Below are 12,271 nucleotides of genomic sequence, written 5' to 3'. Positions count from 1 at the left end.
GGGGGAGGGGGGAGGGGAGTGGGGGGGGGGGAGTGAGGGAGGGGGGGGGGAATGAGGGGGGGGGAGGGAGGGGGGGGATAAAGGGGTAAGACAAGGAGGGGTTTGGTGGCGTGAACGGTGTGAGGGACAAAAGGGTAAGGGCTGGAGGGGGTTGAGTGGTGAGAGGGTGGGTGGAAGAGGGGGAGGGAGACAGGAGTGGGATGGGAATGGGGTTGGGGGGGTGAGAGGGGTAGGAGATGAGGGAGCCGGGTGAGGAGGAAACGAGGGGGTATAAGGGCATTTCAGAGAAGGGGATGGGGTAGGAGAGAGGAGGGTGAAGAAAGAGGGGGGTAAGAGCAAGGGAGTGCGGAGGTAAAGTGGGCTAAGAGGGGTGTAGTGTGGGAGGGGGCGGTGAGAGTTGGGGTGGAGAGTGTGGTGACAGTGAGTGTGTAGGGGATGCTGAGTCAGGGGGCGGTGAGTATGGGGGCTGAAAAATGTGGGGGAGTGGTGAATGTTTGGGGGGTAGTGAGTCGGGGCAGGCGTCATGAGTGTAGGGGGTCCTCGGTTTAGGAAGAAAGAGAGTGTGAGGGATGGTGGTGAGTGCGGGGGGGGCTCTCGGTGGGATGGACAGTGAACCTGGTGTCGGGAAACATTGTTGCTAATGTAAGCCTGAGTGTAGCATCTCCGGAAAAACAGTGCTGGTGGGTTAATGGTCTTGTTCCTTTTACAGCAGCGTTTGCAATGCCCATCTTACCTGTGCTTCAGCCTCAGCTGATCCGCTCAAACCAGAAGGATGAGTACTATCTGAACTCTCTGCGGAGCTACGCTAATGAGATTTTCCAGATCTTTGCCGGTGAGACTATGCATCTGTGCACTAAAGGGACTGAGGCCCTCTGATACACAAGGCTTCAGCCTAGCCAGAACCTTTGAACTTTCTGCATATAAAACCTATTTCCTTTCGTACATCTCATCTGTCAGTATCCTGGTTTAAGATTCATCCACCGGCATCATTAACAACAGCCTTTTTACTTGTAGCAAGGCTCATAAAGTACAAACAAGCCAACAAACAAAAAATCAAGAGAAGGCAGCTTTGATCTGAATTGTTGGGGATTTGTTTTGTCCAGATGTGATCACTTGATTGTATTTTAGATGACTTGTGTTTGAACTTTTCTGTGAAGATAATTTCATTGATAAGTTTGTTAAATGCCCCCTAATTCTTGAATCTGAGCAATGGATGCAGTTTGCCTTCCATTCCCTCCCCTCCATACTCTCCTGTAAGTAGGCAGATATAGAACTAATTTGCCTGTTTACCTACAGGTGCGAAGCGATGGCTGGAATGGAAGAAGGAGGTTGAGTTACTGGCAGACCTGACATACTTTCTTCTAACAACCTTGGCAGGTAGGCTCCATTATTACTGGACACTACCTTGATTCCTTTTGTAAGCAAATGCTATCCTCGCCTCACATTATACCTTTGTTTACCACTTGAATCTGTCTAGCAGACAGCTCTATCTGCTCCATGTCATCCTCTTTTATTTTGTGTGCGTGCTTTTATTTGTTTGGCTACCTTTCCATTTCTTAAAAGTTCCTTATCCATCTGCCTCTGCCTAGCATCTGCAAAGTATGTGTCCACATTGTCTCCTTCTTTCAAACAATTAACTCTCCCCTTTCCTCGACGATTGTTTCTCTTACAGCCCATATTTGTGACATTGGCACACTGTACCATCTCAACTACCTTCTCCCCAGCCTGAAATTCAAGACCAAATCCTCTTATTTATATTTCCAGTCTCTGTCCGTAGGCACATTAGAAATCTGCAGCCTGGAGTCTTTGTTATGTGAGAGATCATACTGTTTCCATTAGATTGTCATGGAGGGCACTGTCATGAGATGAATACACCCTTTATATCCCTAAGTTGATCGCCAATTTATGCTGTTCTTAAGCTGTGCCAGGTGTAATGGTTAACAAACAAAATGCCTGATGTGAATTGGGGTAGGGTTGGAAGGAATATGGGAACAGACTGGGGCCATTCACCCCTCAAACCTGATCTGCTGTCTCATATAATAGTGTATGGGTGGGGTGGGGTGTGATCCCATCTTAGTTAAGAAGTTCTTAAGATGTCCAACCATCATTCCAATTTTCAAAAATAATTGATTACACTATTATGACTATTAGTGGACTTTTCCCTGATTTGAAGTTGTTATATAAGTACAAGTTTGTTGTAGTAATTGAATTTCTGGCTGACCATTCTGATGCTTGACTGCACAGGTTACCAGACACTAGGTGAGGAGTATGTCAACATCATCCAGGTTGACTCCAGTGGGCAGCGGGTGCCATCCTCTGCCAGACGGGCAGTGCTCATTGTCCTTCACACCTGCATTCCTTACCTGCTGGATCGAGGACTGAACCGTCTAGAGCAGAATCTGCAGGCAGAGAGTGAGAGATCCCAGGCACCAGACCACAGACATTTACCAGTAAGGCCAGGAGTCTCACACTGGCTGCAGGAGGCAATTAGTACCTTGACTGAGCAGCAGAAAAAGGTGTTACTGCAGACTATCTATATCCTGCGACAGGCAACCTCCTTACTCCACCGTCTGCACCTGGGCATCTTCTATCTCAATGGAGCTTTCTACCACATAGCTAAAAGATTCACCAGGATCACTTACGTAAGTCCTTTGTGTCCATTCCTTAAAAACAGTAGTTAAATAGGTGTATTACTGCACTGTATGATAGAGTAGCAACTGTATGTTGCAGAAAATAATGGGCCTTGTTCCTCTAGGGCAATGTGTATATAGGCAGAAGTGGGTACTGCAGATGCTGGAAATCAAAGTCTAGAGTGGTGTTGGAAAAGTACAACAGGTCAGGCAGCATCTGAGGAGCAGGAAAATCGACGTTTTGGGCAAAAGCCCTTCACCAGGAATAAAGGCAGGGAGCCTCCGGCGTGGAGAGATAAATGAGAGGGCTTTATAAGCTCCAATGGATATGAAAGATCAGTGTAGCCTGTGTATATTTCAGTGCTAAATATTCCACTGGATAGTTTGCTGATTGTTCCTCATGTTGTTTTACTGCTGTGTAGCTGTGCGTCCGTGGTTTATTCAGTGACAATTCTGGACTCCGGCGGAGTTACGAATTGCTGGGGAAGATTTCTCTGCTGCAGCTAGCCCTGACTGTTGCTATGCAGGTTAACAGCTATCAGCAAAGGCAGCGTGCTCGGCAAGAGTGGAAACTCCATCGCAACCTTCCATATTCGAGGTACAGCTGAAATACCCTCATTAAATAATGATCAAATTCCAATTAATGTAATTATGCTAGTTAAAAGGAGTCAGAAATCTTCACTATTAACATCAATACTATATTAAAATGATCTGCCTAATATAGTGTTGAATGTTGCACCCAAAAGTAAGCATGTTTAATTACTGGTCAGTGTGGAGTGAGCTGATCTCAGTTGAGGTGTTATGATTAAATGGAATCCTTGGATTTATACAGCACCTTACAACCACAGGCAATCCCACTTTTAGTAGCTACTGATTCTAATGTAGGAAATCTGACAGTCAATGAAAGCACCGTGTCCCAAAAACAGCAATAACCAAATAACATAAAGGATAAAACTTTGCTCTAATATCAAGGATAAGTCCTCTGCATTTTGTCCAAGCAACGCAAAGGAATTGTTTACGACCACCTGAGAAAGTATACAAAGCCTCATTTTAATCTTGTTTACAAGGCAGCATCCCTGACATTACTCAATGCCAGTAATAAGTGAGAATGGCAACTTAGAATGTGATCAAGTTTCTATAGTTAGTCCTGAATTTACAAGCAGCTGGCCAGGAGGCAAGTGCTACCCTGACCCACAGTTAACAACTAACTGACTATAACATCCTGGGTTAGAAAGGAAGAAACAACAGGGCCTGGGAACAGAGAGAATTCATATCTCAACTTTTGAAATCATGCATTGTGTTGACCACCTCCTAAAGAGAAGGTGCAATTAGTGTGTCAAGTTTGCATAGGTAATGTTCATTATAAACATGTATAAAAGAATTTGACAAAGCGGACATAGAAGAAATATTTTTTAAATACCAGATGAAAATATGAACAGAACCAGATTAGCAACTTATGGAAGTTTTACTTTATAGGAACCCCAGTCAGGACCATTCAGCCCGCAACTCCAAATGCATACTTTGTCTGGAAGAACGCAGGCATTCAACAGTCACACCATGTGGCCACCTCTTCTGCTGGGAATGCATCATGGAATGGTGCAATACAAAGGTGAGATGATGACAAAATGCATTTATGTAGCATCATTAATGGAACAAAACATCCAAGGGCGCACTGCAGGAGCCATGTTAAAAAGATATTGATCCAGGTTATAACAATAGAGTTTAAGAAAAGTAAGGAAAGGAGAGAGATGGAGTTTTCGGGTTGTTTGGGCGGCGCGGCGCAGATACTGATGGATTAATGGAATTCAAAGAATTCCTGTGGAAGCCATTCAGCCAGTTGAGTCCACACTGACCTTTCAAAGAGCATCCCATTGCATTACCCTATCCCTGTAACCTGCATATCTCAGGACCCTATGGGCAATTTCCCATGGCCAACCCACCTAATATGCACATCTTTGGACAGTGGGGGGAAGCCAGAGAACCCCATACGTACACAAGGAGATGTGCAAACTCCAACACAGAGGTGGGATAGACCCTGGGTCCCTGGCAATGTAACGTAACAGTGCTGCCCCACTTGTGAAAGAATCCAGAGATTGAGGAGAGCAGAGATCTCATTTGTAGGGTTGATGTGGGCATTAATTTAGTGCACATCTGGGGAAAGGAGACAAACTGTTCCAATTTATAGCAGAATACCTCCTGGTTACCATCTTTCTTAATGTGAAGAGACTTGAGCTGGTCTCAGGCAGTGTATTAATAACTCCCCATTATTTCTGAAGGACCAACAGTTAATTTGTTTTCAATTTACTTTCAGGCAGAATGTCCACTTTGTCGGGAGACATTCCAGCCACACAGACTCATCTACTTGCGTCATTACATTTAGGATGAAAGAAATAGCATTTCTTTAATGCCTGTCACAACTTCAAGAGATCCCAAAGTACAGCTAACGAAGTACATTTGACCTGCAATTACTTAAGTTTGAAAGAAGAGGCTCAATAGACGTGTGGTTCGGAGACTTCCATCTGATTGACATTGAAGCACAACAACAAAAGCGAACAGAACAACTAAGTCAGCAGCATGTCTGCTCAAAGGAATTGTGACAAGTATGCTGAAATATTACTGCTTTCAAGATCAGATGAAAACCTTAGAGTTCAGACTGTTTGATGCCAAGCTTTATATCTGAAAATAATAGGAGTTGAAGTACTAAACCATTCTCCTTTGCCATTGTTTATCCTTCTATTTTTCAGGATATTATACCTTTGGTACACTTCCATTGGATGCAGCAACTGAGGAGCTCACTTGTTCTGTGTACTTAAATTATGGGAGATAACTCAACCATGGAGGATCTCCAGAGTGCTGTACTGTTTTTACTGGTGAGAATGCAGGAGCTGATAAAGTCCCCTGCTCCCTTACAGCGCTGGTTTGAATGAGAGACATTGTTGTCCAGGCTAGCACAAACCACAACTGGCTCTTGCTGCTGTTGTGTATTGCTAAGTCCAGTAATGTTAAATGTTTACAGTGTACTTATCCATACTCTGGGAAAATGACAGCCATCTAAAGTAGTATTTACAATTCAGTGGTCAGGCTAGTCACTTTATTTAATTCATTTAATTGTTTCATTTTTGTTTTCCCAGAGGAAGAGGGCTGAGAAACAGCATTACAAATTTATTTTGTTCACCTTTATTACAAGTAAAGAAAAGTTATAACATGTGACGCAGAGTTGGGAGTTCATAAAACCTAGCACAAGAAACATGTTTATTTAAAGAAAGGCAATTGGATGTGTATGTGGTGCTGCATAATGCAACACATCGATTTGCACAATGACTAATGATTTGGTTTCATATAAAATTATATAAAATGCACCATTGTAAGAGTTGCTTTCTCTCTAATCTGATTTTAAAACATCAAGCACACCTACATCACACTAAGACAGCACTACAGAAACAAAAATCTCATTAAGCTAAAATAAAAACGGTAATGTTGCAGAGAACAATTTCTGTGCAATGTTTAAATTCATCTCCAGTTACTCCCAACACCCGTGAACAGATCTGTAACAACTGGTAATTTCACCCTCATGGAGTCAAACATCCACCTGTTTATTTAAATATATCAAAAGGAGATGGGACTCCTTCTAGTAAAGGATGCTGGGATTATTCCCTCAGACAGCATAAAAGGCTGCAAAGGCCCTGACTCTAAAATTCTAGTTGACATAAACATCACCTATGGACATTGTGAACAATGTGAAGCAGCAGGTAGCCAAGGTTAATCTTAAAAAAATAAAATCTCTGTACAAGCACAACACTGGTGGAGCTGCTTCACTAAAAGGGGGAGAGGGGGGAGTGGGTGGTTTGTAAGATCTCTCCATGTCCACCTGCTCAGCTGTACTGCATTTACACCTTATATACTAACAGGCTGCTCTTGCCTGTGCCCTGCTGAGGTGAAAAGTTTGAAGAACAGATGCCAGCAATCCCAGTAAATGCGTCACATTAAATAATTGTCAGTAAGGTGCATGTCAAATACACGATTGTTCACATCAGCATTGTAGCACACAAGGTTTCCAGCTTTGTTTTCAATGCAGTTACATCCTTGGTTCCAGAACTTATTTCTGCTTTATCCCCTCTAGTTCTTTCCCTTTAGCTCCTGATGGACTGACCCCTGCAAGTTTACAATTGAATAGGGTGCCCTTCACACAGTGGTAATTCTTCCATTCAGTGTAGACTATATCTGTAACGTGTGCAGATACTGTAAAGTGTGACAAGAGTTTGATAAAGCATTCACAATGCATACTTTTGACAGAGATCATTTGACTGAACAGGAACCCTTGCTATCCCTGCCTACCACCACCACCTCCCTCCACAAACCATCTTGGAACCCTGAACCAGTGACAGTGTAAAACAGACTCCTACCTCAAAAGATTAAGCAAACAGTGAACAAGTCCAGCAAGAGTTGGTATAACCTAGCACTAGTGTTAGCGCTTACTTGACATCTATTCCAATTGCATCAATTCCTGCACATCACACTCACAATGTGATTTAAATAGATATTATATACAGTAAATGCACTCCATGGCAAACAAAAATGCAAGTGGATTGTGGCGTTACCCTGGTTACGCTAGACTTACCAACTCCCAAGCTACAGCACTAGAAGCAAGGATGTCGCTTTTGATCTGCATGTTGGGTGAACAGGATGAAAGGTGAAAGAAATATTATGTGGAAAAACCTAATAAAAACTGGCAACTTCAATCTCCCTCTAGTTTAAGTATTTTAAATACAAAATTAGAATGAAAACGGTTAAGAAAACTAAATACAGACTGGAAATACATACATCACTAAGTAATGTGAAGTCAGGGGTTATACTAAACTATGAGAGTATTGCATTGTAGAGTATTATTTATGCTGTCAGGACACTCCCCAGTAATAAACAGATTGAACAGGTGTACCTTAAAATTAGATGCCACGTACTGTATCTTTCTTTGGATATGGTAAATTACATCTGGAAAGTTAAAGTTTTGTTAAATAAATTAGGTTAAACTGACTCATGCATCACAGGTAAAGTCAGTCTTGTTTATATGTTCCATGCAGGCAACAAGACATTTTCTAAAGGGCAAGGGCTGCTACATTGTGCTGACTATTTCTTTAAAGTAACCTACAGTCTTCAACCCTTCTGTTCAGAGGGTGAAGCTGCTATAGGTTCAAACATTTTAAACTTTGGGGTGTGATGGTGGTTGGATGGGGATCTGATTGGAGGGAGAGTTTGTTAGTACAATTATATAAATCAGGGCATTATCACATTCGGAATATATTCATCCACCTGGTTTGACATTATGACAAATTATTGGGCTGGAGAGCTGAAAATCACACTGGTCAATAAATGATAAAGTCTTTTCATTTGACATCATGTTAATGTGTTGAATTGTGCTGAGGATTCATTTGGTCTCCCAGGTCTCCAGTCTTTTATCCAAAGTGGATAGGCTTTATGAGAGTCTCAACCAGCTAAGTGACTAGAGAAGTGAAGTTTTGCAGTCAATATTAATTTTCAGCTGGGGGCTGAGTGCAAATCCTGGACCACCCCCTCATGCTGCCACAGCTGGCATCAGTGCAGCTGCAGTGCACAATGGGGAACTGGAGTTCCATTTCCATAGGATAATCCAAACACAAACCTATGCACTTTCATATCTCAACCCTGTATTATATGTGATGATTTTAGCTACCCACTGTGAATCTATATTTAATACACAAATGCCCTCTTCCACCATTTCTTTGAACTGGAGGTCCAAATTAGTGCCAATTATAATTTTTGATATGTAATATTTTCCAATGAGGGACTTAATTGGTTTAATGTCTGCAGATCTGTTCTGGAACATTATCCTTTGTTTGCCCTTACTGCTTCTCAGATACTGGTCTCGTTCACACTTTTATCATAAAACCCACCAATCTTTCCCTCTCCCCTTCCCATTATTCATTGTAGGCTTACTATTTACTTTAGCATGTACAGTAAAAAGAGCTCCACTGTATCTTAAAGCTACCCCCTTCCCTTACATCATGAAAACTGTTGAATTTTAACATTTTTTTTCAAAAAAGTAGAACAAAACAAATTCTTGAACACACTTGTAATTGAGGCATCTACCAGTACCTTGTAGCAATCCAAAGTTTAAAGCTCAGCATAGAGTTCATATTGGAAATTTTTTATCAAAATTTTATTTCTTTCGCATTATTAACATCTAGCCTGATGAATTTGAAATACAATGCCATGACTCGGGACATAGATGACAATGTCCTCAAAGTTGACTCGGATTTAAAAATGGGAGAGGAGGAAAGTCCGATCTCCATCTTCAAGTTATTTGGTTCCACAGCACTCAAAAGTGAGCATTTTAGCTTCAAAAGCTGCAAGCCTGTGTTTCGGTGTTCTTGCAAACCTCTTTCCTCTCACTCTCCAAATTCCTCCAATTGCTTCTCCACAACTCTTCCAAGAGGCCACAACATAAAAACTGCGCTTCCAAAATTTGATTTAAACCCAGAAAACATGGTAAATAGCCATCCAATTCTCAACCATTAATTACCAACTACTGATATTGTAGCATCTTAATACTGCAATTTCCTTGTCAAAAGCCTCAGTAACTTGGGGGAGTCATAGCAAGTAGTCTAATTACCCAAGTATGGAACTGATTTGATAGTTTAATTCTTTCTTTCTTACCACATGACGAAAAGGAGGAAGTACAGTTGAAGCAACTGGCAAAAGAAATACAATTAAAGGGAAATTTAAATGAAGTCATCTATAAATTAAATCAAAATGGTCAGGACAAAACGTCTGCGTGTATGTATATCATATTATAAACACTGTCTCTGTGCCAAAAAAATCTCATAACTAAATCACCTTCTAAAATGTACACTTCAGAAAGGCCTGGAGCAAACATGATAATAATAGTCATGTCACGGTTGTGATTATTGTCCAATGTTTACATGTAAAGAGGAGGGGGAGAAGATAATCCAGGAGTGCCATGCAGCACTTTTTCTAACTGGCAAAAGCTTTCGTAGAATCCTCCTTCCCCTTGTACGTCCTTTTCCCATGTGTGAACGGTAGATATCTGTACTTGATCATGTGCTGTTTAAAAGGGCAAAAGAAAAATTACTGAATAATAATTTCATACAATTTCATACTCAGCACTATCAGCGGGAATATGGTTATCTTTCTCTCATTATGTGACCCATGGCAGTGGCTGCTGTCAGCACTTGACTTTGGAGGACATCACTGGATCCCTAGTCAGTTGATGGCATTCAGAATTGGGGGTCCAAGCTGTTTTTTTATTCCCAGAAATAGGGCTAATTACTAAGATGCAGACAGCTGTACCAAGCTCAGCAAAGTCTGAGGCATTGACCAATGGCTTTCTGTCTCACGCGACCTAATAGAGTCAGAGATGTATAGCATCTTTGGTCCAACCCGTCCATGCCGACCAGATATCCCAACCCAATCTAGTCCTACCTGCCAGCACCCGGCCCATATCCCTCCGAACCCTTCCTATTCATATACCCATCCTAAATTCCTTTTAAATGTTGCAATTGTACCAGCCTCCACCACGTCCTCTGGCAGCTCATGCCATACACATACCACCCTCTGGATGAAAAATGTTGCTCCTTAGGTCTCTTTTAGATCTTTCTCCTCTCACCCTAAACCTATGCCCTCGAGTTCTAAATTCCCCCGCCACAGGGAATAAACTTTGTCTATTTACCCTATCCATGCCCCTCATGATTTTGTAAACCTCTATAAGGTCACCCCTCAGCCTTCAACGCTCCAGGGAATACAGCCCCTGCCTCTTCAGCCTCTCCCTATAGCTCAAATCCTCCAACCCTGGCAACATCCTTTTCTGAACCCTTTAAAGTTTCACAATATGTTTTCGATAGGAAGGAGACTAGAGTTGCATGCAATATTCCAACAGTGGCCTAACCAATGTCCTGTATAGCCGCAACATGACCTCCCAACCCCTGTACTCAATACTCTGACCAAAAGAAAGCATACTAAACGCCTTCTTCACTATCCTATCTCCCTGCGACTCCACTTTCAAGGTGCTATGAACCAGCACTCTTAAGATCTCTTTGTTCAGCAACACTCCCTAGGGACCTTACCATTAAGTGTATAAGTCCTGCTAAGATTTGCTTTCCCAAAATGCAGCACCTCGCATTTATCTGAATTAAACTCCATCTGCCACTTCTCAGCCCATTAGCCCATCTGGTCAAGATCCTGTTGTAATCTGAGGTAACCCTCTTCGCTGTCCATTACACCTCCAATTTTGGTATCATCTGCAAACTTACTAACTGTACCTCTTATGCTCGCATCCAAATCATTTATGTAAATGACAAAAAATAGAGGACCCAGCATCGATCCTTGTGGCACTCCACTGGTCACAGGCCTCCAGTCTGAAAACTAACCCTCTACCACCACCCTCTGTCTTCTACCTTTGAGCCAATTCTGTATTCTGAGAGATCTAACCTTGCTAACCAGTCTCCCATGGGGAACCTTGTCGAACACCTTACTAAATTCCAAATAGATCACATCTGCCGCTCTACCCTCATCAATCCTCTTTGTTACTTCTTCAAAAAACTCAATCAAGTTTGTGAGACATGGTTTCCCACGCACAAAGCCATGTTGACTATCCTGAATCAGTCCCTGCCTTTCCAAGTACATGTACATCCTGTCCCTCAGGATTCCATCCAACAACGTGCCCACCACTGACATCAGGCTCACTGGTCCATAGTTCCCTGGCTTGTCCTTACTGCCCTTCTTAAACAGTGGCACCACGTTTGCCAATCTCCAGTCTTCCGGCACCTCACCTGTGACTATCGATGATACAAATAATCTTTGACCCAACAACATGGCTCAAAGCCAAAATTACATTTATGCTGAATTGTTAGTGTTTCTTTTATTGCCGACTTGGAGCTATTTGAAAATATTTCAATTATTTGAATTGGGACCTGCACAGCCTACAGTTTGGGATTTCTTCCACCCAAGCTGTTCAGTAACCAGCACTGACGTAGTTATTGGTGTGCATCGCAGAACAGCATTAAAAACTGCCACTGACATCAATTTTGCCAAGAAAGACGTTGGAACCCTTATGAAGTACAGGTTTCACACTCTGCTCATTACTATGTTGCTTACAGTGGTAGATTTAAGGTTAGGTTCGAATTATATATCTTTGTTCTATCTGTAAAGCAGTGTGTTTCATAATCGATTGGATTTACCTTAATCTGCCTCTTCATGGTAATGCAGAATAGCATAATGAAGTACATGACCAAGATTGGCCAGAAAACAGGTACATTGAAGGCATCGAAAAATGTGCAAACCATGGCTACTATTATTCCTTTTGTAGCAGAGTGCCTGAAAGCAAATACAGACAAAAAAAGGTCAGTTATCATGTTTCATTGGCCATTTTCATCCCATAAAACCTTTTCAGCACAATGACTGTTTGGCTGGTACAGATTTAGATAAACCAGTCAACCTCCAAATCGCTATTCTGCGTGCATAAATCTAGGTAACAAGTGTCAGTAAACATTTTGACCACAAGGGAAATCCTGGCCACACATGAATCTTCTCTCTTCCAATATACAAGCATGTCCACGACTCACTGGAAATTCAGCAAAATCCAGCATCTT

General features: G+C 42.1%; 2 protein-coding genes across 4 annotated transcripts in view; one reads left to right on the top strand and one right to left on the bottom strand.

Annotated features, from left to right (window-relative positions):
* The window catches only part of pex10 (peroxisomal biogenesis factor 10), an 8,286-nt gene extending 2,288 nt beyond the window's left edge, over nucleotides 1-5,998 (top strand). For 2 of the 3 annotated variants that reach the window (XM_072586290.1, XM_072586291.1), the window contains exons 2-7: nucleotides 710-832; nucleotides 1,297-1,377; nucleotides 2,245-2,642; nucleotides 3,053-3,228; nucleotides 4,107-4,239; nucleotides 4,942-5,998. In XM_072586290.1, coding sequence (XP_072442391.1) covers nucleotides 721-832; nucleotides 1,297-1,377; nucleotides 2,245-2,642; nucleotides 3,053-3,228; nucleotides 4,107-4,239; nucleotides 4,942-5,010 — 969 coding nt within the window. In that variant the 5' untranslated portion in view covers nucleotides 710-720 and the 3' untranslated portion in view covers nucleotides 5,011-5,998. The remainder of the gene's footprint in view (nucleotides 1-709; nucleotides 833-1,296; nucleotides 1,378-2,244; nucleotides 2,643-3,052; nucleotides 3,229-4,106; nucleotides 4,240-4,941) is intronic. The other variant, XM_072586292.1, reaches the window with a different exon arrangement.
* The window catches only part of rer1 (retention in endoplasmic reticulum sorting receptor 1), a 32,647-nt gene continuing 26,095 nt past the window's right edge, over nucleotides 5,720-12,271 (bottom strand). Inside the window, exons 6-7 of the mRNA XM_072586293.1 lie at nucleotides 11,861-11,996; nucleotides 5,720-9,728 (exon numbers count right to left, since the gene is read on the bottom strand). Of these exons, the coding sequence (XP_072442394.1) occupies nucleotides 9,639-9,728; nucleotides 11,861-11,996 (226 nt within the window). The 3' untranslated portion in view covers nucleotides 5,720-9,638. The remainder of the gene's footprint in view (nucleotides 9,729-11,860; nucleotides 11,997-12,271) is intronic.

The sequence above is a fragment of the Chiloscyllium punctatum genome, chromosome 16, assembly GCF_047496795.1.
Source record: "Chiloscyllium punctatum isolate Juve2018m chromosome 16, sChiPun1.3, whole genome shotgun sequence".
Taxonomy (NCBI): domain Eukaryota; kingdom Metazoa; phylum Chordata; class Chondrichthyes; order Orectolobiformes; family Hemiscylliidae; genus Chiloscyllium; species Chiloscyllium punctatum.
Note: the sequence above shows the minus strand (reverse complement) of the source record. Positions and strands in the feature narration are given on the sequence as shown.